The sequence below is a fragment of the Lissotriton helveticus genome, chromosome 6 (genome assembly GCF_964261635.1).
Source record: "Lissotriton helveticus chromosome 6, aLisHel1.1, whole genome shotgun sequence".
In the NCBI taxonomy this organism is placed as follows: domain Eukaryota; kingdom Metazoa; phylum Chordata; class Amphibia; order Caudata; family Salamandridae; genus Lissotriton; species Lissotriton helveticus.
The window spans coordinates 1439904119-1439931367 of NC_136067.1; the positions used below are offsets into that span (position 1 = coordinate 1439904119).

The 27249-nt window shown below is 45.7% G+C and overlaps 1 protein-coding gene across 4 annotated transcripts in view; it reads left to right on the plus strand.

Annotated features, from left to right (window-relative positions):
* The window catches only part of AHI1 (Abelson helper integration site 1), an 862008-nt gene that overhangs the window by 667002 nt on the left and 167757 nt on the right, over positions 1-27249 (plus strand). For all 4 annotated transcript variants that reach the window (XM_078649231.1, XM_078649230.1, XM_078649229.1 and 1 more), the window contains exon 20: positions 22866-22924. In XM_078649231.1, the coding sequence (XP_078505357.1) occupies positions 22866-22924 (59 nt within the window). The remainder of the gene's footprint in view (positions 1-22865; positions 22925-27249) is intronic.

The following is a 27249-nucleotide window of genomic DNA, read 5'->3' on the forward strand; positions in this document are numbered from 1 at the left end:
TTCGACCCTGTGCACCCGCTTCCTGTGGGTGAGGTAACTTTGCTCCGCCGGTGTTCCCACACTGGTACACATCTCTAGGGTCTGTGTCTTAAGTTTTGTTCCTCTAGGTTCAGCGGAAGTGTCCTTAAACTTTAACTTTACAACTTTTACGCACCATTGGTTAACATTGGTGCATGCGTGCGCTTTCCGCACTGCACCCGAATCCCGCGGGCTTTTCCCGACTTCAGCACTGCTTGTCCCGACTGCTCCCAGCGATTCCCTAGGCCCTAGGCCTAACCACTGTTCGATTGGTATCTCTTATACCACTTGTTTAGTATATGGTTTGAGTGGCCCCCGCCCTCATCCATAATTGTGCAACTTTATATGTTTAAACTGTGCTTTTGATTTAACGCTTGTGCCCCTTTATTCATAAAGAATACTGGGGATTGTTTTTAGTAATAAATACATATATTTTTATAATATATACTTGTGTGGTGTCCTTTCATTTGATATTACAGGATTGTATGTGGTAAAACAGCTCGCTTAACACGACCTCTTAAGTTAAGCCTTTAGGCTGCTTAGTCCATGCTACCCCTAGGATAGCTTGTCTAATAAGGTTGACTTACAACCAGACACCATAAGGGATTGTTTGGTCTGATAACAGGTGGTTCCAGAATTGGAAACATCACCTATCAGGCCAACTTCTCACATTGGTGAGCAGCGGTGCGGATTTGAGCTTGCTGTTGTTTTACCATTGCAATCTTTTATCAAATTGAAAGATCACATCAAGTACCTCTAGGTACATATAAATCAAAAGCTTAGCATATTAAGTTCTACTGAACTTAGTAGTTGTAGGTTGAAGGGATTAGCACACCCTGACTACAACTCACTAGCAAGGTACAGTAGGGAAACACTTAGTGTAGGTAGGTGCATCACTTACACCACACTAGAGTCATGTCTGACACAGGAATAGCCTCAGGGTCTGCTCCTGTGACAGTTGACCTTACCAAGGCAACTTCCAGCTATGACAAATTAACCCGAAAGGAGTTGATTGCCTTGTGCATCTCAAGAGGGTTAAAAAGGGGCAGAAGTCCCACCTGTCCTATCCTGATAGCCATTCTAGAACAGGATGACGTAGAGAAGGCGAATGAAGTTCCCTTAGAGTCAGGAGATGGAGTGAACCCCCCTGTAACTGATACCCCTCAGGAGGAAGAAGGAGAGGAGGGGGAAGAGGACTCAGATGTAGAGGACCCAGAAGATCAGGATCAAAGGGGTAGCCAGGTCCTAGTTGCCAGGCTTAACCAGGCCAACTTAGACCTACTGGGGAATGGAGAGGGCCAGCACCTCCCCAGACCCTATAACATTCTCCCAGGCAACAGGAGAGTGAGATCTCCCTCAGGGGACTCTCATATTTCTAGTGCCTCAAGAGAATCTCAGAGAGGCATGACTGCTTCTCAAAAGCTAGAGCATAGGGCCAGAATGAGGGCTGTCAAACTCCAAATAGAGAGGGAAGAGGTAGCCTTGGCTCAAGCTAGACTTGCCTTGGCAAGAGAGCAGAAATTGAGTGGCTTAGATGCCACTGGTGGCAGCAACATTCCTAGAGAAAAAGACAGGAGCTATGATAATAGAAACCTGACAAAAATTGTGGCCCCCTACAAGGAAGGGGATGACATCCACAAATGGATGACTGCTCTTGAGAGAGCCTGCATGGTACAGCAGGTTCCTCAGGATCAGTGGGCTGCAATTTTATGGTACTCCTTTTCTGAGAAAGGGAGGGACAGGCTCCTCACAGTTAGACCTGAGGATGCCAAAAACTACTCTGTCATGAAGAGTGCTCTTATTGAAGGGTTTGGCCTAACCACTGAACAATACAGGTTGTTGTTCAGAGACACCCAAAAAGCACAGACTCAAGGCTGGACTGATTTCATAGATTGTGCCACTAAGGCTCTGGAGGGTTGGTTGCAGGGAAGTAAAGTTTCAGACTATACAGGATTGTACAATCTTATCATGAGAGAACAGATCCTTAATAACTGTACAAACCAGCTGTTGCATCAATACCTTATTGACTCTGATCTGACCTCTCCCCAAGAATTGGGAAAGAAGGCAGACAAATGGGTCAGAACAAGGATTAAGCAGAAACCCCAGAACCAAGGTGGTGACCAGAAGAAAACAGACCAGAAGGGTGGAAATCAGAAAGATAAAGAAAAAGACCAGACGTCTTCAGGCCCCCAAACTAATAGTAAGGAGGGTGGTTCCCAAAATGGAAACAAGAAAAAGAAGAATAATGACCCAAAGAAACCTTGGTGTAATACCTGCAAATCAGTTTCACACTGGGGCAGTGAATGCACCAAGACAAATCCAGTCCCCACCACTACAGCTCCTAAAGCAACTGCAACCCCTAGTCCAGTAAGCAGTGGTGGAACACAGTCCAAGGGTGTAGCAGGGTTGACCCTGGGTATTGAAGTAGGATCTGGCCTAGTCAGAACCCCTACTCAGGCAGTTCTCCTATATGATGTGGACCTAGCTTTGTCCACTACAGTGAGTCCCAGTAACCTGGGCAAATATAGGCAGACGCCTTTAATCAATGATAAACTGGCTCAGGCCTACAGGGACACATGTGCCAGTGTCACAATGGTGACACCTGACTTTGTGGACCCTGGACAGATTGTACTAGGTGAAAGTTACCTAGTGACCAATGCAAGCAACTCCACTACTTCCCATAGTGTGGCAGTTGTGAACTTCTCCTGGGGAGGGGTAGATGGCCTAAAGAAAGTTGTTGTGAGTGCAGACCTCCCAGTAGACTGTCTGTTAGGCAATGATCTTGAAAGCTCAGTTTGGTCAGAAGTGGAGTACAGGACTCATGCAGAAATGCTAGGGATTTCAGCTCACGTCCTTGCAGTGACAAGGTCTCAGGCTAAGAAGTGCCTTCCTGAACCAGTGGTGGATCTTGAAACAATGGACCAACCACAACCCAAGAGAAGGAGCAAGAGAGGAAAGGCTGAGCCTTCCACCTTGCCCCAGGTTGAGGATCAAGTTTCAGAGGAAACTGATTCTGCAGTCCAAGAGGAGACTGTCTCTGAGGAACTTGAACCTGACCAGGTTGAGTTTCTGGGGACAGGGGGACCCTCAAGGGCAGACCTGAGGCAGGCTCAATTAGATTGCCCTTCCCTTGAACCCCTCAGAGAGCAGGCTGCTGCTGAGGCTGCTGGGGATGCCCAAGGTACCCATAATGTGTATTGGGATGATGGACTCCTTTACTCAGAGGCTAGAGACCCCAAGCCTGGCATGACCAGGAGGTTGGTTATACCTCTGAAGTTTAGGGGGTTCCTTCTTACCTTGGCCCATGATATTCCCCTTGCAGGACACTTAGGCCAGAACAAGACGTGGGACAGGCTTGTTTCACACTTTCACTGGCCTCACATGTCAGAAAATGTCAAGGAGTTTTGTCGCTCCTGTGTCACTTGCCAAGCCAGTGGTAAGTCAGGTGGCACAACAAAGGCCCCCCTAATACCACTACCTGTGGTGGGGGTCCCCTTTGAAAGAGTTGGAATTGATATTGTGGGTCCAATGGACCCCCAAACAGCATCTGGGAACAGATTTATACTGGTGGTAGTGGATCATGCCACCAGGTATCCAGAGGCTATTCCCCTGAGGACCACCACAGCACCTGTGGTGGCAAAAGCCCTCATTGCAGTTTTCTCAAGAGTGGGCTTCCCAAAGGAGGTACTATCAGATAGAGGCACGAACTTTATGTCTAGCTATCTGAAAGCAATGTGGAAGGAGTGTGGAGTAAACTACAAGTTTACCACCCCATACCATCCACAGTGCAATGGGCTTGTGGAGAGATTTAACAAGACCCTAAAAGGCATGAAAAAAGGATTACCAGAGAAGCTCAGGCGGAAATGGGACATTCTTTTACCTTGCCTGCTCTTTGCTTACAGAGAGGTCCCACAGAAGGGGGTTGGCTACAGCCCTTTTGAACTTTTGTTTGGCCACCCTGTGAGGGGTCCATTGTGTTTGGTGAAGGAAGGATGGGAGTTACCTCTCAAAAAGCCTAAGCTAGACATAGTGGACTATGTACTTGGTCTCCGCTCCAGGATGGCTGAATACATGGAGAGAGCATCCAAAAACCTGGATGCCAGCCAAGAATTACAAAAAGCTTGGCATGACCAAAAGGCTGTACTGGTAGAGTTCCAACCAGGACAGAAGGTGTGGGTACTGGAGCCAGTGGCCCCAGCAGCACTCCAGGACAAATGGAGTGGACCCTATCCTATCATTGAGAAAAAGGGAGAAGTCACCTACTTGGTTGACTTTGGAACCCCTAGGAGCCCTCACAGGGTGATCCATGTGAACCGTTTGAAAGCATTTGTGGACAGGGAGGACATGAGCTTGCTCATGGCCACAGATGGGGATCAGGAGGAAGAGAGTGACCCTCTCCCAGACCTGCTTTCTCAGAACCCTGATGATGGTTCAGTTGACGGAGTAGCCTTGGCAGGCAGCCTCACTGACCAGCAACAGAGGGACTGCAGACAAGTTTTGCAGTCCCACAGACATTTGTTTTCACTCACACCCAGCCAGACTGACTGGTGTACCCATGTGGTGGACACTGGTGACAGTCTGCCTGTGAAGAATAAGATCTACAGGCAACCTGACCATGTCAGGGATTGCATCAAGGCTGAGGTGCAAAAGATGTTGGAGCTTGGAGTGATTGAGCCATCAGAGAGCCCATGGGCCAGCCCAGTAGTCCTTGTGCCAAAACCTCATACCCAAGATGAAAAGAGAGAAATGAGATTTTGCGTGGACTACAGGGGTCTCAATGCTGTCACTAGGACAGATGCTCACCCCATTCCAAGAGCAGATGAGCTCATTGACAGATTGGCTTCTGCCAAGTTTCTGAGCACATTTGACTTGACAGCTGGCTACTGGCAAATCAGACTAGCTGAGGAGTCAAAAGCCAAAACAGCATTCTCTACCCCTAGTGGACATTATCAGTTTGTGGTAATGCCCTTTGGTTTGAAGAATGCACCTGCCACTTTCCAAAGGTTGGTGAACCAAGTCCTTGCTGGGTTGGATGACTTTTGTGCAGCGTATCTAGATGATATTGCTGTCTTTAGCTCCACCTGGGAGGATCACCTGATCCACCTGAAGAAGGTTTTGGAGGCCCTGCAAAAGGCAGGCCTGACTATCAAGGCCACCAAGTGCCAGATAGGGAAGAGTAAGGTTGTATACTTGGGCCACCTAGTAGGTGGAGGTCAAGTTCAACCACTGGAGAGCAAAATCCAGACCATACAGGACTGGGCTCCTCCAGTTACCCAGACACAAGTCAGAGCCTTCTTGGGCCTGACTGGGTATTACAGAAAGTTTGTGAAGAACTATGGGTCTATAGTGACACCATTAAATGACTTGACATCCAAGAAGATGCCAAAAAAGGTTCAGTGGACAGCTAGCTGTCAAAAGGCATTTGAAGACCTGAAGAAGGCCATGTGCTCTGCACCTATCCTGAAGAGTCCTGACTACTCCAAACAGTTCATTGTACAGACAGATGCTTCTGAGTTGGGGGTGGGAGCTGTGCTTTCACAACTTAATCAAGATGGTCAAGACCAGCCCATTGCTTTTATTAGCAGAAGGCTGACCCCCAGAGAGAAACGTTGGTCAGCTATTGAGAGGGAGGCCTTTGCTGTGGTTTTGGCCCTGAAGAAGTTGAGGTCCTACTTGTTTGGAACTCACTTCCTAGTTCAGACAGACCATAAGCCCCTCTTGTGGCTAAATCAGATGAAGGGTGAAAACCCCAAACTACTCAGGTGGTCCATTTCCCTACAGGGGATGGACTTTACAGTGGAGCACCGCCCAGGGACTGACCATGGTAATGCAGATGGTCTCTCCAGGTACTTCCACTTAGAACATGAAGACTTATCTGGTCAAGGTTAGTTTAATGTCCCTGCGTTTGGGGGGGGGGGGGGGGGTTGTGTAGGAGAGTAGGGTCTGCTATCCTATGGTCACCCCAAATTTTTGCTTTTTGCTTCACTGGTTTTCGACTACTGAGGCTGTGGGCCTGCTGATCAGACCCCCAGCCTGCTGTTCTCTCACTAAATTAATGATACATGTGCTATAGGCACATAACACAATTGGAAATGGACTCCTTGTCAGCCCCTGTATAATGCACTATAGGTGCCCAGGGCATTGGGGCCACCAAGGCCTACCAGGGGCTGCAGCATATCTTTTGCCACCCCTGGCTGGTTCTTAAATTGACACAACTGGCTGATCACTCAGCTGGGGTAAGGTGGTGTAATCACCCCCTACTTAGATATAGTATACCTATATCTAAACCTATATCTGGACACATATAAACCTGTGAGCCACTCCTATGGAAGGCCTCATCAATCCTGGAGGCAGAGTGCATGGTTTAATGTGAGATGGAGCTCTAGCATGAGCTGAGCCTGTCTGCAGCCGTCGGGAACAACTCCCTAAGCTGTTTCAGGATAAGGCCATACCATATACTCTTAAGTGCCTTATAATCCTCGCGGTTATATAGCAACTTTGGTTTGGCTTTATCAAAACATGTCGTGTAAGGTGTCATACGATTTGGAATACTATCCCCTCGCCAGTTCTGGCGACGGGGATAGCATTCCACCCCTCTAGAGGGGTAAGACATGTTACTTTACTTAAATGCAGTTAATTTCTAAAAAGGCCTTAGATCCACAAAATGGATGCCTCTGCCACAGACAAGAGTCTGACCCCCTGCAGCTGACCGAAACTCAGCCAAATGGGGCCTGGACAAAGGGTTTCCTGTCGCAGGGGGGTGTTACCACCCTCCAGACAGGAGATAGTGGATTGTAGCAGGGAGGTTTGAAAGAAACCAGACACTGCTTGGGGCGCACAAGGCTGCCCCTTGCATAATCCGGCCAAACCGGTTCTGGGGCACTCCAGCCCTCGTGCCAGGGCGGCCTGGATCAAAGGAAAGGGGTGTATCCACCCCCTTCCTGGGTCCCACCCATAGGAGGGGACCTAGCAGGTAATCCAGCCCCCCAGATTCGAATAAGAGTGGGAGCAGTGCCAAGACACTTCAGATTATCCTGATGAAACATAAGAAACGAAACTCTGGACCCTTCGACATCCTACTCAACGTAGAAGCCCGAAGAATCTCCCTTGTGGTCAAGGAGTGACCACCCTGTGCAAACAGGCACCATCCAGCCATCGACGTCTGCTTTGTCGCAGTTCCCGCCGGAACTCGAGCGACTGAGATCGACGAGATCAAGCTTGCCTGCCTTCCAACAGCCCGATCCACAGTCCCTGCAGAGCTGAGACCCGTGGAGGCGACCGGAAGCGTGGGGCACGCCATCTTGAAAAGACCACGAGACGCTGACCGTGCAGCCCACGAGTGACCCTCAAAGCTGTACACCGGGGTTTGAGAAGCCCCAACCCTGAGCCACTCTTGCACCGAAGCTCACCCCTCTACACTCATCGAGTGCTGCGTGGGGCCCTTCTGCTACTTTTGGCTCAACGCGTTGGCCCGGTCACTTGCCAGCCGGCTAGTGGCCCCTGTGCCGACGAACTTTGAAATTCGACCTGTGAATCTGGCTGCTCCAGATCTGCACCAGCTCCCCTGAAAAGGAGCCCCCACTCTGACCCTCCTGGTTCGAGTGAGAAGCAATCTCCCGGTTCCGCGTGGATTGCTTTTGCCAAGTGTTGTTTGCTCCAATCTTGAAGCCGACAGCGCCGACGGCGAGAGCCTGCGTGGGACAGATCGTGACCCGCTCCTGGACGTCGTAGATGCCCCAGAGCCCACGTGACAGCGGAGAGAAGCTCCTCGACGACCACCTGATTGCGCCCGACATTGCCTGGTTCCGTCCTGGTTCCACCCTGGTCACTGCTGAGTGACCCAGACTCTGTCCCCTCTGCTTTCAGGTACTTTTCGACTTGAGTCCACCCTTGGACTCCACCGGACACTTCTCTTTCACCCCGCCTGCAGCCCTTTCAGCTTCAAGCACCAAGAACCTGCGTGACGAAACCCGACTCAACTTCGACCCTGTGCACCCGCTTCCTGTGGGTGAGGTAACTTTGCTCCGCCGGTGTTCCCACACTGGTACACATCTCAAGGGTCTGTGTCTTAAGTTTTGTTCCTCTAGGTTCAGCGGAAGTGTCCTTAAACTTTAACTTTACAACTTTTACGCACCATTGGTTAACATTGGTGCATGCGTGCGCTTTCCGCACTGCACCCGAATCCCGCGGGCTTTTCCCGACTTCAGCACTGCTTGTCCCGACTGCTCCCAGCGATTCCCTAGGCCCTAGGCCTAACCACTGTTCGATTGGTATCTCTTATACCACTTGTTTAGTATATGGTTTGAGTGGCCCCCGCCCTCATCCATAATTGTGCAACTTTTTATGTTTAAACTGTGCTTTTGATTTAACGCTTGTGCCCCTTTATTCATAAAGAATACTGGGGATTGTTTTTAGTAATAAATACATATATTTTTATAATATATACTTGTGTGGTGTCCTTTCATTTGATATTACAGGATTGTATGTGGTAAAACAGCTCGCTTAACACGACCTCTTAAGTTAAGCCTTTAGGCTGCTTAGTCCATGCTACCCCTAGGATAGCTTGTCTAATAAGGTTGACTTACAACCAGACACCATAAGGGATTGTTTGGTCTGATAACAGGTGGTTCCAGAATTGGAAACATCACCTATCCGGTCAACTTCTCACAGGTGCCCTAGAATGAGCTGAGCCCCTCTACAGCTTTCGGAACCATTTCCTTATAGCTGTTCTATAATATAGCCATACCATATACTCTTAAGTGCATTATAAACCTTGTGGTTAATGCTAACTTTGGTTTAGCTTTATCAAAACATGTAGTGTAAGGTGTCAAACACTATGGAACACTACCCCCCCCCACCAGTTCTGGTGGTGGGGGTAGCATTCCACCCTTCTAGAGGGAGAAGACATGTACATACTGATAAACCCGGTTAAAGTTAAACAGAGCCCCAGCATCACAAAATGTATGCTGCTGCCTCAGACATGAGTCTGCCCTCCTGCTGCTGGATGAAACTCCGGCAGGGGAGGCCTGGACAATAGGTTTCCTGTCCAGGGAGGTGCTAGCACCTACCCAGACAGGCTTTAGTGTATTGCGGCAGGATGGGTTGCATTTAGTGAATGCTTTTCAGACAATGCCTGGGGCACAAAAGGAGCTCCATGCATTTCCCAGTTCAAACCGGTTGCTGGGGCACTCAGCCCCAGCTCTGGCGCAAAACTGGACAAAGGGGAAGGGATGGAACCACCCATCCCCAGGTCCACCCATAGGAGGGACTTTAGAGTTAGTCCAACCATTAAACTTGCTTTAAGAATAGGATCCCAGTCCCTAGGACTTTATATTACCCTCGACGAAGCTCTGCAACATATATCTTGGACCTTCGACATTCCATATCGACTGGAAGACTGAAGAAATCTCCCTTGTGGTCAAGGAGTGGCCTGTTCAAACAGGCAACAACAGCATCTTTGCCAGTCTGCATTTTCGAGGCTCCCGCTGGATCCCAAAGAATCTGCGACACAGGACACGGACTTCCAGACATCTTTGAAGCTGACCCGAGCTCCCAGCAAAGCTGAAACTCGTAGCTGACACGAGAGACATGGGACTGGAACTCCTGGACATTCTGCATTTTTGCACCTGCACCTACTTCCCGAGGTATCCCAAAGTTGTGCATTGGGGTATTTGAAACCCCTGCCCTGAGCATCTTTTACACTGAATTACAGAGGTCAGCACTCCACGAGTGACCCGTGAGTCCCCTTTCTTCACCGTAGCTCGAGGCCCCTTTGCGGTTCCTAGTCCGTCAGTTAGTGATCCCCCACAAATGCCAATCCTTGATTACTTGAGCTTTTCTGGTTGCTCAAGACGTGCTCTTACTCCCCTCCAAAGGAGGCGTACCCCAGACCTTGCTGGTCTGAACCGAAGCCAATCTCGACATCTTGCGTGGGTTGCTGTTGTCAAGGCTTGTTGGGTCCAATCCGGATTCTGACGCTGCAGTACTCGACATCCTTCGTGGGACAGCTTGAGTCCAGCTCCTGGTCGTCGTCCAAGCCTCCTGGTCCTCGTGGCTGAAGAGTCCAGCTTCACCTCTTTCACCTGAAAACACCCAACATTGGTTGGCATCTTCTCCTCGCCATCCTTGTCACTGGCTAGTGACCCAGACTCTGTCACCTCTGCTTTCAGGTTCCTCACAGGTCCGATCCACTCTTGAATCCACCTGGGGACTTTTCCTCTGGTCGCCTGCAGCATTTCTTCGCAGCTCTCCATAGGAAACGATGACGAAACCCGACACCAAAAGACACTTATGCAACCGGCTTCCCTGGGTGAGGTAACACAAGTACTCCGGTGATCCCGTGGGTCTTGACTCTCGAAATGTTCCAGTCTAAAAGGGTTCCATCGTAGTTCACCTCTAATTGCCCTTAATCTTTAAAATTGTAACTTGTTTGTTCTCCATATAAGGTCAATGGTGATCCGTGGCTGTGTTTAGACACTGCGTGCGTCCCCTGTGGGCCACCTGTGTCCCTACCGTGGGTGGTTCCTGGTAGCCCCAGCGGTTCTACAGGCCCTAGGCCTGCTTTCTAAACCTCATGTTGTTCTTATACCACTATTTTAGTATATGGTTTGTGAGGCCCCTAGGGCATAACATATTCTGTGCAACTTATCGTATGCCAATTAAGTTCCTTGTATTGTACTTTTACCTCTGACCTCATAAAGAGTCCAGATGGGTTGTGTTTAGAATAAATACATATATATTTGATATATACCTTGTGTGGTGTGCTTTCATTTGATCATTCAAGAGATTATAATTGGTAAAACAACTACCTTAACCCGCCTCTAAGTCTTAGCCTGAAGGCTGCTCTCCACAGCTATCACTGGGATAGCTTTCTATAAAGGGTGACTTTAAACCTACCATCAATAAGGGTCGTTTGGACTGGTGCAAGGTGCCCACTAGAATAGTGGACATCATATGCCAGGCCAACTTCTCACAGCATCTCTTCAGCTTGTCATGCTAATGTACTCCAGGCTCTCATTGCAGTGCCCTTCACCATCTTTGTCACAGAAGGTGTTGAGGACCTGGGTGGCCTTTTAGCCAAAATTCAGGACTCCTTTTCACGTTGAGCAATCAATCACCATCCCAATGTTTTTTGTTCCACCTCATCCCTTGAAAGAGGAGAAGAAACTCCATTGGCTGGACTTCAAAAGAGACAGAAGCTTTTACATAGATCGCACCAAAGACCATCGAGTGGATGGTCAGCTTTTTTGAGGTTCTGGGGGGGGGGTAGAGAAAGATAAGGTGCAAATAAGAAGTTTGCTAAGAGTCCTCCAAATTAGAATCTGCATGGGAAGATCTGGCTTAAAGGCTGTAGCGGCCGACTTTGAAGTTAGGGAACTGGGTTCACGTTTGGCGGGAGGCTCAAACATCCTGTGATTCTTGGCAAATTACTTAATCTCCCCGTGCCTAAAAAATAAATGTTTCCGTCTGTAATGCAACTGGTGCGCATGTAAAGCACTCTGATACCTTTGGGTCAAGTTCGCACTATATAAAACATAACAAAAAAAGTAGTAGTATATAGCAGAAGACAAAGTTGCCCACCATTGGTAGCACTCATACTCATTGTAACGGCAGATTCCTCACTGCCCTCCTGTCTCCCTGTTCAGTGGAGTGGCCTTTTTTTACCTTCTCAAAGGGCCCTGAGATAGAGATATGTGCAGTGGCACATCCAGTTGTTTTGTGCTCTGCACCCAAGAGCACAGAAAGTGTCAAGCAAAAAACTGTCATCAGCATGCAGAGGGTACGCTTATATGCGGCTCCGCTCCATCACTTTTCAGGTGCAACAAATTCAAATGGGAGCTGCATGGCACCACCTGACGCTATAGCACTGCTATGAAAAGTTCCAGATCCATTCTGGTGCTTGTGAAATACTCTAAAGATGATAATCTGTGGTTAGATAGAGTATTCACCAGAAAGAGTGTTACCAGAGGTAAGTAAGATGTTAATTGCTGTCATGGTCAGAATAGTCACTGGTCTTCTTTAACAAGGCTGTCAATCACCACAACATTCCAGATACCAAAACCCAGCAGAAGCACCCTACTCATTCAGAAACTTCAGTAACGCTCACTCTGAAGCCTCCACCCAAATATATATAGCGCTGATTGGCTGTTTGTTGCCTGTCTGCATGAATAGGTACTCACTTAAAATATTGATTATCTGATTGAGACAATTAGCCGCAGATTCCTTAACATTTGAATTCTTCCCAGGCACCAGACTGGATCTGGAAAGTTTTCAGCTGTACCTCTACGCGCCGGGCAATAACGTCATACGACTCTGTGATGACTTTAACTCCGGTCGTGACATCAGTGGAGTCATATATGTCTGGCGCCTGGGGAGAATTAAAAAGTTAAGGAATCTGCAGCTAGACTATGTCTCTACCAGATAATGTGTTACCAAAGATAAGTAACTTGCTCATTTTGTCTCTAATATGGTGCCACCTCAATGCCAAATGCAGTGCAGCAAAACAAAGATCATCAATTGTTTAGTGACAACCGTAAGCACAGAAATAATGTGGTAGAGCATTTGGAAGGAGATGGAGTCAATCCAGATCCTCTACTGACTACTCATCCAGAGATGGAACTTCAAGCTTGCCCTTCCAAGAGCCAAGAGAAACTGTTGTCAGAGTTGCATCACTGGAAAAAAAAGTTGGCACACCTCTACTGCAGCACCTTCTCCTCAGATCCCTTACAACAGCTCTGCAACAATCAGAAGCAGCCCGTTCATGCCCTTGGCCCAACTCTACAACACCAGCTTCTTCCCAGAACCTACCTATTCTTCGCCAGCCCTGGAAATAGTCTCTTAATATTCCTACAGCATAAATCAGATGTTGACAAGTCGCAAAGGTGATTCAGTACCGAAATGCCCAATTATACCATTTGAAATTCAGGAGCAGCAAAGTGTGACCTTCTGGTAGGTGCCGCTCTTACCCTAACTCATCACTTAGCCATGGCGAAGTCATTGTCAAAATCAAACATACTATCATCAGACCCATATTTAAATGTTGAAACACAGATCCTGAGACTCAGGAAAATCTCTGAATTATATTGGTGCTCCAATACGTAGCAGAAACCCTTAAAACAGCTGTCAAATCACTTCTATTCTCCCAACCACAAATTCATGAACTACCGAGTGACTTCCAGTCTGACTTTTTGCCCTCGTTACAGCACTAAAGCCACCATTCCTAAATCGATTATGGCCAGAAACCTGGCATTGCTGCATCCCTCAACGACTTTCAGCACAGTCAGCCACTGCACCCTGCTTTTCTTCGTCAAGGAGTCAATGGGCACCGATGGGCCTGCACTAAATTAAGTCACATCTTCCTCAACCAGCAGCAGCCACCTGGTGAAGATGGTCTCCACCATTATGTTACTTTTTTAAAGTCTCAGGCACTGTACCCGGAGATCAATGACATGTACAGGACCATGGGGGAACCGGCCTCAAACTGCTGACAGCGCGGTGTGGCACCTCAATACTGGCGAGTGAAGGTGGTTGCCAAAACAATATGAAGATCCTAAGGTAGAGACATAACTAGATGCCTGTCTGCTGCTTCTTCGTGATTGAATTTAAAGTAGATTTCCTGATGTTGGGTCATAAGAACCCGAAGTGCCATCATTTGTGTCATTCTTGGTCTAAATGAACTCTGCTACATTCCCAAATACTGTCGTAGGAACACACACCCCTGTACTGATGCGCAGCAGGATTGTGTTGGCCCTTTTAGCCTAGACTACTGCAGTGACATCTACAAAGAGCACCCATTCAACCCCTCTGCAAGCTGCAATACACACAAAACCAAACCATTCACAGGCTGCAAAGTTCTGACCCACTCTCCAGCTTTGAAATTTCTGCCTGATCCTCAGAGCTTTCATCTACTTCAAGAAAATGTTCTAGGCACCTCTCATGGGCTTCCCAAAACCAGCTGCCCATCCTTCAAGCTAAGTGTAAAAACTCTGACAGTTGAGACCTTCATTGCTCAAGGCTCCTGCCTTATTTCAAGGCTTCAGTTTTCACCGCTGCACCTCCTACTTCCTACTCTATACTTTGGAAGCAAAGTAGAGCCCTGCGGATCCACCTGTTAGGGTAAACCTGTGGGTTTTAGACTGCCCCACTTTAACAAGCATATTCCAGGTTATTTTTCTCTACTGTGCTCTCCGTCCCCTCAGCCGTACGAAGAAGCCCGCGAGCAGTGTACATACAGGCTTTGCACAAGAACACAAATAATTACATTTCGAAATGTTGAAAATAATTTCTATATATTTGAGTCTCAGGACAATATATCGGGTTGTTGTAAATGTCGCGTTTCCCCTCACATCATAACTACTTTGCAAACACACTCACTGATCCAGATTTCCAAAATAATTTAGATTATATTTGCATTCTGATTTTAGCTACCGGTGATTTAGAAGCAACTGTCTTGGTTGCCTCTCTCTGAGTTTCAGAACTGTTTTGTTTATGTATCCTATGCTCTCTTTGGCAGAGTTGTGGTGTGGTTGCTCAGTGTTTGATGTGCCTTTCGCAGGGCCACAGGTGTTTCTGCAATGTCAAGTGCTGGTGTATGCAGTGTGCCCGCAGACGCGTTTCTGAGATATTCACAATATTTCAAAGGTGTTGTGTGTACAAATTTAGTTTAATGCATGCTACTTTTTTGTTTAAGACAAGAGTACCCTTAAGGTGGTCTTTTTCTTACGACACTATCAGGCACATGCATCAAAGCTTTTTGCGATCGCAAACGGTGCGAATCGCAAAAATCGGCCGTTTGCGATCGCAAAATCAGCTTTTGGGATGCATCAAGGGTGAAGGCGTTCGCAATTTGAGAATTCGCAGATATTTGCAAGATCTCAAATTGCAATTGCATTTAAGGAATCGCATTTTGCGATTCCTTAAATGCAATGCATGAAAGTTTTAAAAATAGCGATTTCACAATTAGGGGGAGCAAATTACCATGAGGTTGAACCTCATGGTAATTTGCAAAAACTTTGAAAAATGCACTTTTGTGCATTTTTCAAAGTTTCATGTTGTGCACACACATGCCCTTAGGGCATGTGTGTGCACAACATATGTGCACAGATTAATTTCAGTGGTGCAACAGGGTGTCCTTTGGATACCCCTGCACCCTTGAAATCGCAATCTCAATTTGCGATTCGCTAATTGCTAATCTCAAATTGAGAATGTCTTCCCATTCATTCCTATGGGCCTCTAGGCCCATAGGAATGAATGGGGAGGTATTCCTTAATTGCGACTCGCAATTTGCGAGTCGCAATTAAGGAATGTTTAGAAATCGCAAATTTTTCAGCGATTTCTTCATGCATAGGCTTTTGCGATTTCTTAATTGCGATTCCTTAAAAATCGCAATTAAGAAATCGCAAAAGCCAACAAAGATGCATGTGCCTGTATGTGTGTAGTAAGCTGTAATCAATAGTCCTATCTCTATTTCTCTATTATGAACTTATTTTTGTGCCTCGGTTCTTTCTGGGTCTCGTTCTTTGTCCTCAGTCTGTCACAGACGCGGGGTCCTGTGAGATATGACAAGGAAAGACAAAAAGTCCATCACAAGCCTGATATTCGAAGGTTGGGGATGCAGTGCTCTTACGGCCCACTGGTTCACATAAAGCCCCAGCCATCCAGATGTGATGGTGCAAATTACTTTTGATTTGAAATGGCATGCTAATTGAAAATATGCCTCTAAATCAGCACAAGTTTGTTGGGAATTGACAAAGTTCTGGTCCAAAGAGCTAGTTTGTAATATTTGCTCTTTACGGGTCAAACAAATAGAACCCATTCAGATCAGAACACGCTGCCTATGTATGTGCATTTGTCCTAATGCAAGTGGAACCATTTTGTAAATGTTTTATCTCCAGTGAATCCCATTTAAATATAGCCACCTATGCATGTGCATGCTTGTATGTATGTGTGCAAAAAGAACAACTGATGGACAGAATGCAGAACAATATCATACATTCACCCCAGTACAGAGATCTGGGCCTAAATCCATCTTTTTTTGCTCCCCGTGCCTTTCCAGTTTGAGTATGTGTCTCTTATGTATATGTATGTGTGGCATCTTTGAATGTTTTTTGTATAACTTTATTAGTGAAGCCATTTGGAGATGGCAATTTGTGCGTTTGCGTACAAGTACACATATGAGCGGCCATTTTGTAATAATGTTTTACAAAATATTTACAAAACGAAAACAAGCATTGGCAAAGCAGGCAGGTGAGTTGCCCACCCAGCCATGCTTTGTGAATTAATTCTGGCACTTGTAATTTTGGGTTTTCTTTTTTTTGTACAAGTTCTTGGCTGAAAATACCTGTGTGCAAAGCAAAAATAGGAGTATAAAGCTTCTTGCATATAACAATAGGTAACAATCCTGCGTAATGCAACTTGCTGCTTTGTATTCAAATTGCAAAAACAAATTTATAAATGCACCAAACTAACAATAGTGTGGCATACAGTGATATTGGGAGATCATACAAATGATTCAAAGCATTTTCTGCATCCATTCTGTAATAAAATCCGTCCCATGGCAGTAGGCTTTGCCAGGGGTGGCAGTCAATTTGGGTCAGGGAAGTGGTGGGCAGCTCTTACGGTCAAAGTGAACAGCTCCCATTATGACTCTCTAAGAAAATGTCTGGGGTTTTTATTACAAGTTACCTTAGAAAGTAAAGACTGGCCCAAATGGGCATGTAGATGTCATCCATATGCACAAGGCAATGTCACACCAGGCAGCAAAAGTTGCTCAGGGCATAAGAAAACAGAAAACTATTCCCACTCACACCACCTTCCTCTTGGTATGATACGCCCCTTCGCTCCACATCTCTGACATTTCTAGTTGCCAATTGTCCCTTTTCTTGTTTTTACATCCGAGAAGCTTTCTAATTCGTTTTTCCTCTGAGTATTTTCTTATAACTTTACACTAAGGCCTTGATATCGATTTGGTCATAATGCTAGGCCAAATAACCCCAATTCCCGTTGCAAGGGTGTCCAGGCCTAAAATTATTGGGTCTGAAAACTATTGAGTCCATAAGTGAGTGCCAAGTACTACCCTTTATGATTAGACCATCTGGATAGTGATGTTGAGCAGTCCAAGAGACTCAATAACGCATCTGATGACAAATAGTAAACGACTGTCAAGCCAGTAAATTACTTTGAAAAAGAAAAAAAAAGTACTTTAATACTAACACAATGCAATTGCTGTACATATTCAGCAGAGGGTTTTGTAAGCAATATGTTTATTGTTATTTAGTAACTAATCTGTAGTACGGTCTGAATTATTCCCCAAGGACAGGTGTATGTGGTGTTGGCCCCTGTTCTTTGAGGTCACTATGGCACAGTACCATTATGTCCTTGGTGATGATTCTTGCAGGCCAATGGTCAGCGCCCTTCTGCTCAAGGTTGTATAGTCGGTGCATGGCTCACCAACCTTAACTCAGCTGCTCTTCTCTCTGTCCAAGTCAACCGTGGTTGAGGTCTGCAGTAGACATCCCAGCATATGCTTTATCCGGGAATTGTGAACAGTGCTAGTACCGGTAGCTATGTTTCGGTTGCACTGCTTTTAGTCAGGTAAGACCTGCTTCATAGGTTCGTCCTTGGATCCAGACAATGCTGCCCACCCAGGCAAAGCTAGGAGCCCACTCAAGTTGCATTTATGAGTCGCGTGAAATCCAATGGCATAGGCTGCCTTCCTTTTTTATCACAGTACCATCTGGTGCAACTGCAGTTAAAAGTTGTTAGACTTCTCTCGCTTTTGCAGGGTACCTTCTAGTAGGATCTTATACTAAGCAATTTGGGGTCTTCATTAATAGCTCTGTAACTCTGGCACTTCTATGGGTAAGACACTGCAGTGGGGTCACCCAGACCTCACCCTTCTTTGTGAGTGGTGCACCTCCTCTTGGGATCCATCTGCTTTCCAGTTCCTTGCCACATGAACTCTTGTGCTGCAAGGACATCTCCAATACCCATTCTCACCATTCAGGCAGCTCATTCCTTCCTTCAAGGCAGTTTCCAAAGCCGCATCTCATGGCAGGGTATCAGACTTTTCAGTCGTTGATCCTGAACCTGGAAAGGAGAATTCTTAATGGATACATCAACCATGGAGCACAGAAGAGTTCCTAAGTCGTCACTGATGTGGGACCAAGGATTCTGGTAGAGATATAATTGTCACCCGGGCTGACATTTTCTGCCCAATTTTTATAGTGAAGTTGCAGACCATAGTTGTGTATTCCAACAGTCAGTGAGTGGTTCTGGGCAGTTATTCCCTTTTTGCTCTTTCCACTCATACTGCTCCCACTGATGTCTTTGTCAAAAGGCGCTAGGTGGAGCTTGGGAGTATCCTGTCAAAAGAAAGGGAGGCTGTTGCACTTAACTGCCTGTTTACCTGTGGGAGATAGGGGGTGGGTGGGAGAGGTGGGTATCCCTTTCGGTGTACATTAGGCCACGAAAGGACAGAGGAAACTACCTAAAAGGGACCCCCTATCCCCTCTCTTCCACACCGAAAAGGCCGACCCATGAAAAGCATCTCTGGAATATTCTGACAGCGAGCACTGCAGTTCACATCAGCTGTGTGGACGTAATCAAACCCTCCATCTTAATTACCAGTTGGATGTAGCAAATGCAAAATGGATTACCATGTGGTTATTGCCGCCTGTGTCACGTGCACTCCATACATTTATTCTCTACACATTCATAAAGGTACACACAAGACATACATGTCCCCACATGGATGAGCGAAGGACTCAGTTACAGGGGACCGGCAGACAGCTTTATAAAGATGGGAGAGGCCAGTAGGCAACTCCTTGGGGCAACAACAGAGAAAAAGGCCTGTTCTGCCATTATAATTGATTTTACTGATCCCACTGTCAGTCTTTTACAGCCTGGTAAACTGACACTAGTCGCACGTGGTAAATGGGGTGCACACAGGATGCTAATTGAGACCATAGAGCCCACACTGGTTCTCCATCCGTGTCACAAAACTACCACCAGCCCACATGCGTGATTGTCTGTGTGCTGAGCTGGGGCCAAAAATTGACAACTTGCTATAACGAACCTTAAGCAGGTGTACACGCTGTGCAGGCAACATTTTCTGCATCACTACACTTTGGGTTGAAATCTGATAAGTTTGGCATTAATTGTAGTCCAAACAAAAAGTTTCATTGACGAAGGACTACCCATTCTGGGCCCCACAACGGATGACTGATCCACGTGACAAGACTTTCTCACCTCTGGGGTCTTCTAACTCACTCCCTGTCAGCTTAGGGTGAAAATGACAACAGTGACCTTTACAGTCCATTGCTGGTCAGCAGTGGATTGCATACTGAAGTTACCTGATCCAGTAGGTGAAGGCTAGAAATGGAGGCAGGGAGCCTCTGGTCTCCCTGCCCATGTGCACAATGGAAGCAGGTCCCAGGTAAGTTGTGTTCTTTCTCATATATCGTTCAGCTAAGAGGCAGCAGGCTCAGGATCCCAAGTCTCAAGGAATGAACCCTCTCTTATATCAGACCTCCTCACCGTGAAGCCCGTGTTCCTGCCGAGACCACCTGTTCCTCATATTCATATCACTTGTGGATGATGTGCCCATGTTTAGTCCGCCCACCTGGGCCTGTTGATAACTAATTCCTCTAAACTCTATAGCAGTTTCACTGAGCTCAGGGTTAGTAATCCTTCCTCAATCGGGCTCCAGGAAAAAACATCGACATCCCAATATGCAACACCGGGCGTTTGTCTCCATGAGTAGGTTCAAAGTAGTAGAGATTAGATTGCTGTGCCACTCTCTCGAACTAGCTTTGAAAACAATACACTTACTGAATTGTACAGTCCACTAAAGGACAGTTATGATGGAAACTATGGGCCCGATTCACAGAACTAACTTAAGACAAAATCCTAAACTTACTACCATTTTGGTATTCACAGAAGGCACTTACTCATTTTGGTCTTCACAGAAGGCACTTACTCATTTCGGAAGTCACAGAAGTTAGGAGTCCTAACTTTAGGACTCGTAAATGCCTTCTGTGAATACCGAAAGTCTTAAAGTTAGGATTTTTCTAAGTTCACGAGTAATAACGTTAGGACCCCTAACTTTAGGACTCCTAACTGAGAAAAATCGTAACTTTAAGACTTTCGGTATTCACAGAAGACATTTAGGAGTCCTAAAGTTAGGACTCTTTCTGTGAATACCGAAATGAGTAAGTGCCTTCTGTGAATACCAAATTGAGTAAGTGCCTTCTGTGAATACCAAAATGATAGTAAATTTAGGATTTTGTCTTAAGTTAGTTCTGTGAATCGGGCCCTATCTGTCACAAGACCAGTGCCTTGCTCTTGGGTGATAACCACTGGGTCTACTAAAGGGTATTTAAAATGTAACAATGTTTTTGAAAAACACATAGACCGGTGAAATGAGTTACTTTGGAAAGACAAATTTCTGGTGAGTGGACTCACCTTAATAAGTATTTAGTTATGTAAACTAAATGCAAAAACTCTTAGGCCAGCTTATATATTTAAGGCCTGACTCACATTCATTTTTTGAGTATCCATGTTCTCATGCACAAATCTGGAATAGTGAAATTCTAGAATAGTAAAATAGTATTTTGGTAGAACAACTGCCACTGTGGAGGATTTTCCACCATTGTAAGTTATGGTTGCGAACCTGGGTGTGGGGAGTGGAGCATATGCGATGGGTGTAGAACCTTTTGTAAAGACCCAGAAAGTCATAATATAGTTGTTATTCACAGATATTTCCAATTTAGTTTCCCAACTCATGTACACACCTAAACCTACTCTTTTCAGATGGTTTATGGCAAAAAAAATGTTTACCCGAGAGAAAATATTTTCCATATGAAAAAAGTAAAATGTTATGTGTGATACTATTTTGTGTGACTTTACCATAATGGAAATTATGCATCAGAAAATCCTAGCAAGCAGGAGTTCCCCTGTTAATTTATAACTGTTCCAGGACTATAGCTGATATTCTTTGTTAATCCCCCAAATTTTCACCTTCCGCTCAAAACGCAGTAGAACACTTTGTTTATTAGTTTACTCTCCATTTTTGCAGAGCGATTTGTGAACTTGTACAGTATATGCTTTGTCCTTACTTCTCCGATACACCAACATCCCACCACCCCCAAAAAGGTTGTCTGATGCTCTTGCAACTCCGGTAGCAAAAAGACTAAATGATGGATTGAATGCTGAACAAATCAAACATTTACCCCCAGTCACAGATCTGGGTTTAATCCATCTTGTTTATTGCTGGGTTTTTTTGCTCACCAAACCATCCAGTTGGATCCAGCCACATGCAAATCAATCTTGACCCTGCTCCCTATGGGAACAGGCCAGCCTGAACTGCCAGGTTAGGTCCTCCCTGTACCGGAAACAAGCATCCTGTGACCGGTTTCTAGGTATCGCTACTCATCAGCCAGGCTAGCTTGAATCCAAAGTCACAGTGTATGGGAACCACTTTTTGTACATTTACTGCATTTACCATAAAACAAGTGGAATACTAAACACTGCACTCAACAAAATATTCTTACTTTTAGAAGCAGATGCACGGAAATCTGTACACATTGTCAATTTCAATGCAGGTTCCTGCCACTCAGCTCATTCCGGCATATTGTTGATGGAATGGGCAACCCATTTTAGTAACTTTAGCAGGTTTTTTCGTTTGCTCACTATTTCATTATTTCCCAACATTGAATATGTTTTGCTAAGTTAAGGTACCTCCTTCGCTTCTCTGCTGTGAGATATGAGTGTGCTGACTTTGCATTAACAACCTGGACACCTTCTCTCTACTCTTCTGTACAAATAGTTTTACATGCTATTCCAGAGTATGAAATGCAATGCAAATTACATTATAATATCCAGAAGATTAAGTTAGTGGGTGTTCTAGGGATTTTGCATGGGCAACCCTCCCCTCCACCTGTCCCCTGTCTGGCTTCTACCCCTTAGCCTAATGCTACAGAGAATATGGTGAATGTCCAGAGTGTGGGTTTCAACTATGGTTGTAAATGCTATGCTTTTTAGGTCGAGCCTAGCGGCAGCGCGCATATGCTGCTCGCTCTACGAGGCATGCTTTAGTTGAGTATGCTGTGGATGCCTCGCCTTCTCTCCATCCATATTTTTGCTTGGCTGGTGTCATTGTCCTTGGTAAATGCTGGCTTCCGATTGATAATGAGGCTTGTTAGTCCCTCCTTGTTACCGCCCTATCGCCATTTGTTACCTCCCATGAGGACTGGACCTTTTACTTGTGGCGTTACACGGTCTCCTTCATAAGTCGGTAAGGACAATTTTTTTAAAATTTGCAGCGCAGTCCGCTTTCACTGTAGCGGCCGCGCTTGTTTATTTAATTAATTTGCCGCGCAGGCTGAAAGAGAGTGTTTCTACTCACTAATCTAACAAGCATTTGCAATGCAATAGGTCTTGCATTTACGCGAGTTTGAGCTATTGACATTGCAAATAACAATGCCTTTTATTTTTATTTTCGTTTTTAAAACATTAAGAAAGGGCATTGTCATTTACAATGCCAAATAGCTTTAACTCGGGTAAATGCGAGCCCTATTGCATTGCAAATGCTTGTTGTGGTCAAGTTTGGACAGGTATTATAATTTTCTGTGTTATTTGTATTTTGTTACATACATTTTATTATTTGCATTGATTGATGGACAATTCAAGTAAAAGCCAGTGTGCTTCAAATAGAAATGTCAGTTTACTTTCAGTGCTTTGCTGCTGTTATTTGTCATTTGGGTGGTGTTTTGTTCTTGAAGATTAAAATAAATGATACAGATGTCAATTGCCTAACTATTCAGTCTGATTGTGCACTGTATTTACAGGAAGCTTCAGCCCTGTTGGACATCCTATAGGTCGATCCCCATCGTTCAAGCTGCAGATGGTAAGCCTATTGATGTTTGTTTATAAAAAGTTAATTTTACCAAATCAATAGACTTAAAATGCTCCTCTTACCTCAGTTCATAAATTAGTTACAGTTCAATTTTGCCAGACTCTACTCATTTGTTTGCTGTAGCCATTTTGAGAGTTCATTCTTTTTTTGTGCAAATACATAAGTAAAATGGTCTTTTAAAAAAATAGTTTTATGTTTTTATTTTCTGGTGTAGGCAAATGGTGTACTTTTCTCTACTTAATATTATTGGACCCATCCCCTTCAACGGCTTTCAGCAGCAAAACTGACAATGTCACTCACATTATTTTTCCTTGATTTACATGGAATCTTATATGTTTAGATATGGTTTGCTGTTCGCACGCCAGCCCATTTTCAGCTACAATGCAAATGTAACAATTAGATCCAATTCAAGGAAACATGCTTAAGTTTGCCCACTGTAGTTTCTGGAGATTTTAAATGAAATGCAAAAAGCGTTTGTAAACCAATATTAAAGCTATGAAAGCAAAACCTCATTTGCCTGGATATGTAGATGGTGGGGTGCTTGTTACAAGACCTAGACCCACTGTCTTGTTCCATCTTACCTCTGTTGATACAAGCAGATAAAGTTAACCATTAAAGTGACCAATGGGTCCTACGTGTTGGCTGATTGTGGTAATCTTAAAAATGATATGTCTTGCTTGAGAGCTGTTGTCTTTGAAACCTTTAATGTTTGTTAAATACACCCCAATGTTATGTTTGCACCAGTTCAGAATATTACGGAGTTCCACAATTATTATTTAACATCAGTTCATGTGTATTGCTATAAGAAGAGGACCTGGGAAACTGTGCTTTGGAGGAGTAGTTTTTTTAGGTCCTTTCACAGGCTTTTGTCAACCAGACAACTTTAGACATGAAGTACACACTGACCATGGTGCTTCCCAGACTTGATTATACAAATGCCTGACACTCTAGTGTCTGCTTTAACCTAAATCAAAGCCACACTTCCCTTTCCACGATCTCCATTTATCCTGACTTTACGCTCGCCATTCAGAGGCAATGCAAAAGTTCCACGATGTCAAAGCTCTGCTCCGTAAGCATGGACTCAAGTATGGTATGTTGTACCCTTCCAATCCCTGGGTGTTGGGGATGGCAAGGCCCAATTCTTCGACACCATGGCCGATGTACTCTCCTTTTGCATACTACTTTGCCCTGGCAAACATTCTTCACCCTCCCCCTGTCCCAGAGTGCTCCTCACCAAGCCTTAACATATCGGCTACTGCTGACCTTTTCCAGCCTGGTTGAACTGATCAATGGTGTTCATGCATTTCCTGCTCATTAGCAAAGGATCTCAATGCGGCATAATGTTGCAGTTAACTGGCTCTATTCCCCCTTACAATTCCCTTCTCATGTAACCGAAATTCAGCACCACTATTCATTAGGGACATCGTCTGCTGCTGCTCTGTTCACCCCCCAAGCAGTGTTCCATATCTCTAAAGTTGGGATTTCTGTTTGTTGACGCCCAGGACATATTGTTTGGGTTTAAGGACAACAACTTTGCATGCTAATTTGCCCTTAGGACAAGACGGCCCAAACTCTTTGGCTGCCAGTTACAGTACCACATTATAGATCAGGAAAGGCCATTGTCTGCAGATAAGGTAATATTTGTGTACATATGTTAGTGCTGTTTGAACTTGAATTTATGGTTCATTAATGCAAAAACATTATTATTAGGGTCAGCATTCTAATGAATGTTATAAGTTCAGAATGCGATACTGGCAGTGGTTTCAATATCAAAATGTCTTCACACATTTGCAAAGTTTAACAATATGAGGTACGTATCCTGCCCCCAGAATGCTCTTTGATTAGATGCAAATATTTGCAGAAGCTTGAAAGCAAGGTTGTAGGATCTTTGCTTCTAACATAAAGTGTTCCCAAAAAAAGCAACATGGAAAAAAAACTTTTTGCTAAACTACTGTGATATTTTAGATACTTTTTCTTTGAAGCATCATTTAGTAAAATATTTTGTGGAAGAAACCATTGGTTATAGATTCCTTACCATAGAATTATCCCCAGGCATCAGACTGGATCCAGAGACATTTTTTCATAGCGGTACCCCTGCGCGTCGATAGGTGGCATCGGTCGACTCCGCACTTGTCGGCGTCATGATCGCTGGGATGACGTCGTGTCTACTAAGACGCCGCCCCTGCTCGCTGATGTAATTTTTTTCTTTTTCCACGTCAGCCAGCACAAATCCAGAGAGAACGTGTCCCTTAGTCACTTTTTGACTAACCCTTTTTTGACTTCTGTCGACATCTTTTTGAGTCTTTGATTCCTGGTGCACGAGGGATGTCCAGCCTTCGGCCTGGTTTCAAGCCCTGTGACTCCTGTCACAAGTTGATGTCGGTCACCCTCCGCACCTCGTGTGTCTCTGGTGCCTCGAGCGCAACCACGACCCAAAGTCGTGCTCTGACTGCCGGGCCCTGTAACCGAAGTCTTTGCGGGTACAGTCCCGAAAGCTTTTGGAGGCCCGGCAGTCCGCTCTGTGCCATTAAATGTCCTGGTCGAGGGGAAGGTTGCAGGCCTGCTTGCGGAATCACCACCATTCATCCTCTTAAGTCTTCGCACTCCTCGGGTAAGTCGAAGCACAAGAAGAAGTTGAAGAAGCATCGTCGCTCTTCTCCTTCTCCCTGTCCGTCGGCCAACGCGACGCGGGACCCGGAGTGTCGCCACTCTCCAGCATCTTTCTCGGAGCCCGCTGGGATGGCTCCGCGCTTCCCTCCTTTTCCCCGAGTGGGAGCTTCCCCTGCCCAGCTTCATGCACTTTACGAAGCGCTGCAAAGCATATTTGGGCAGCCTGACTCTACAGGCTTGCCTTCGGGCCCCACATGCTCGGCTGGGGGCCCAGGCCTTTGGTGCTGGCGGCTCCGGCCTCGGCAACACAGGGTCCCCAAGGATCCAGCCATGGTTCCAGATCGGCGCCGGTCGACCTCACTGTACCTTCCCCGGCACCGATTCCAGTGATGAAGCCTCCGACTTCGGTTGCTCCCCAAACCGGCGTCGACCCCAGGCTCATCCCCAATTTGGACACTGCGCCGGACGGACGTCTGTAACGAAGCCAGAGGGTACTTTTGTACCACTGTTTATCCCTGGCGTTTCCTACCACCCTAAGTGGCAGCCAGAGGAGGGCGAGGAGGACTGCGAGGGGTCTGTTGACCCTCTAAAAGAGGAACTTGAGGAGCCGGACTGGGGAGAGGAGTTGGGTGATGCCAGTGGTCTGGATACCTCCCCAGACCTTGGTATGCTTTCTCCCCCGATGGCCAAAGAGTTGCACCCAAATCAGCCGGACCCAGGAGTCCCATCAAATTCGGGATTGGTCGCCCAAGAGGGACACATGCTCCCACTAAAGGTTTTAATTTTAGCCAAGGTATACAGAGACCAGTAGCCCAGCTGCAGCTGGCCTTCCAGGGTCTCAAAGAGGACTTCAAGGGACTTCGACTTCTGTGGCCCAAGTCGCCCCACGCAACCTGTGACCAAAGGAACAACCACAAAGGCAACCCAGTCGATCGCACCATAATTGGAGCATATTTTCCTCCGGTATTCACAGCATCAGGACCACTCCATTAAAGTCTAAGGCGGTCATACCATAAAGTTTGGAACTAGACTAGAAAACGCTCTGGTGGCAAAGTAACTGTCAAATATACCCTTTAGCCCCCAGGTCTTCATCCTATTGGATTTAGTCGCCAAAGCCAGACTGAAGTAGTCAAACTTTTGAGAAGTTTCCAAACTTTTTGTTGAACAGTGATTGTTTGTGGTTGAATTAAAAATCTGCATCTCCCGAGCCCTCTGGTGGATTTTGCTCATCAAGGTCTCTAAAAATTCATAAAGATATCATCTATTTTTTAAATTGGTGTTGTGTTACTTTCGTGTTGTATGGCTTTCTTATTTCGTTGTGTGGTACTATCAAATGCTTTACACTAAGTTCCTTTCTAAGTTCCTTTGATCAAACCTTTCTACTCGAAAGCCATACTTACTCAGGGTTGAGCTTAAGGTTGTTCAAACGAGCCTGACTGGATCAAAGACAGTTTTTGTGAGTGTATTCTACGGTAAGGCTTCACAGCCATACCATATAATGGACGCAAATCCTTACATCACAGTATTGATAGACCTTGCTGCTATTGTTGCTGAGTAAGGTTCCATGTTATTTTATGGAGATATTGAAGATGATCATGAGACCTAGAATTTCTGGGTTCATCCGTCTACAAGCTGGGCACATTGGTGGCAGTTAACTGGGTAAAAGGTGAACAATTTGAGGACCATCTCATAGAGCTCATGCATAA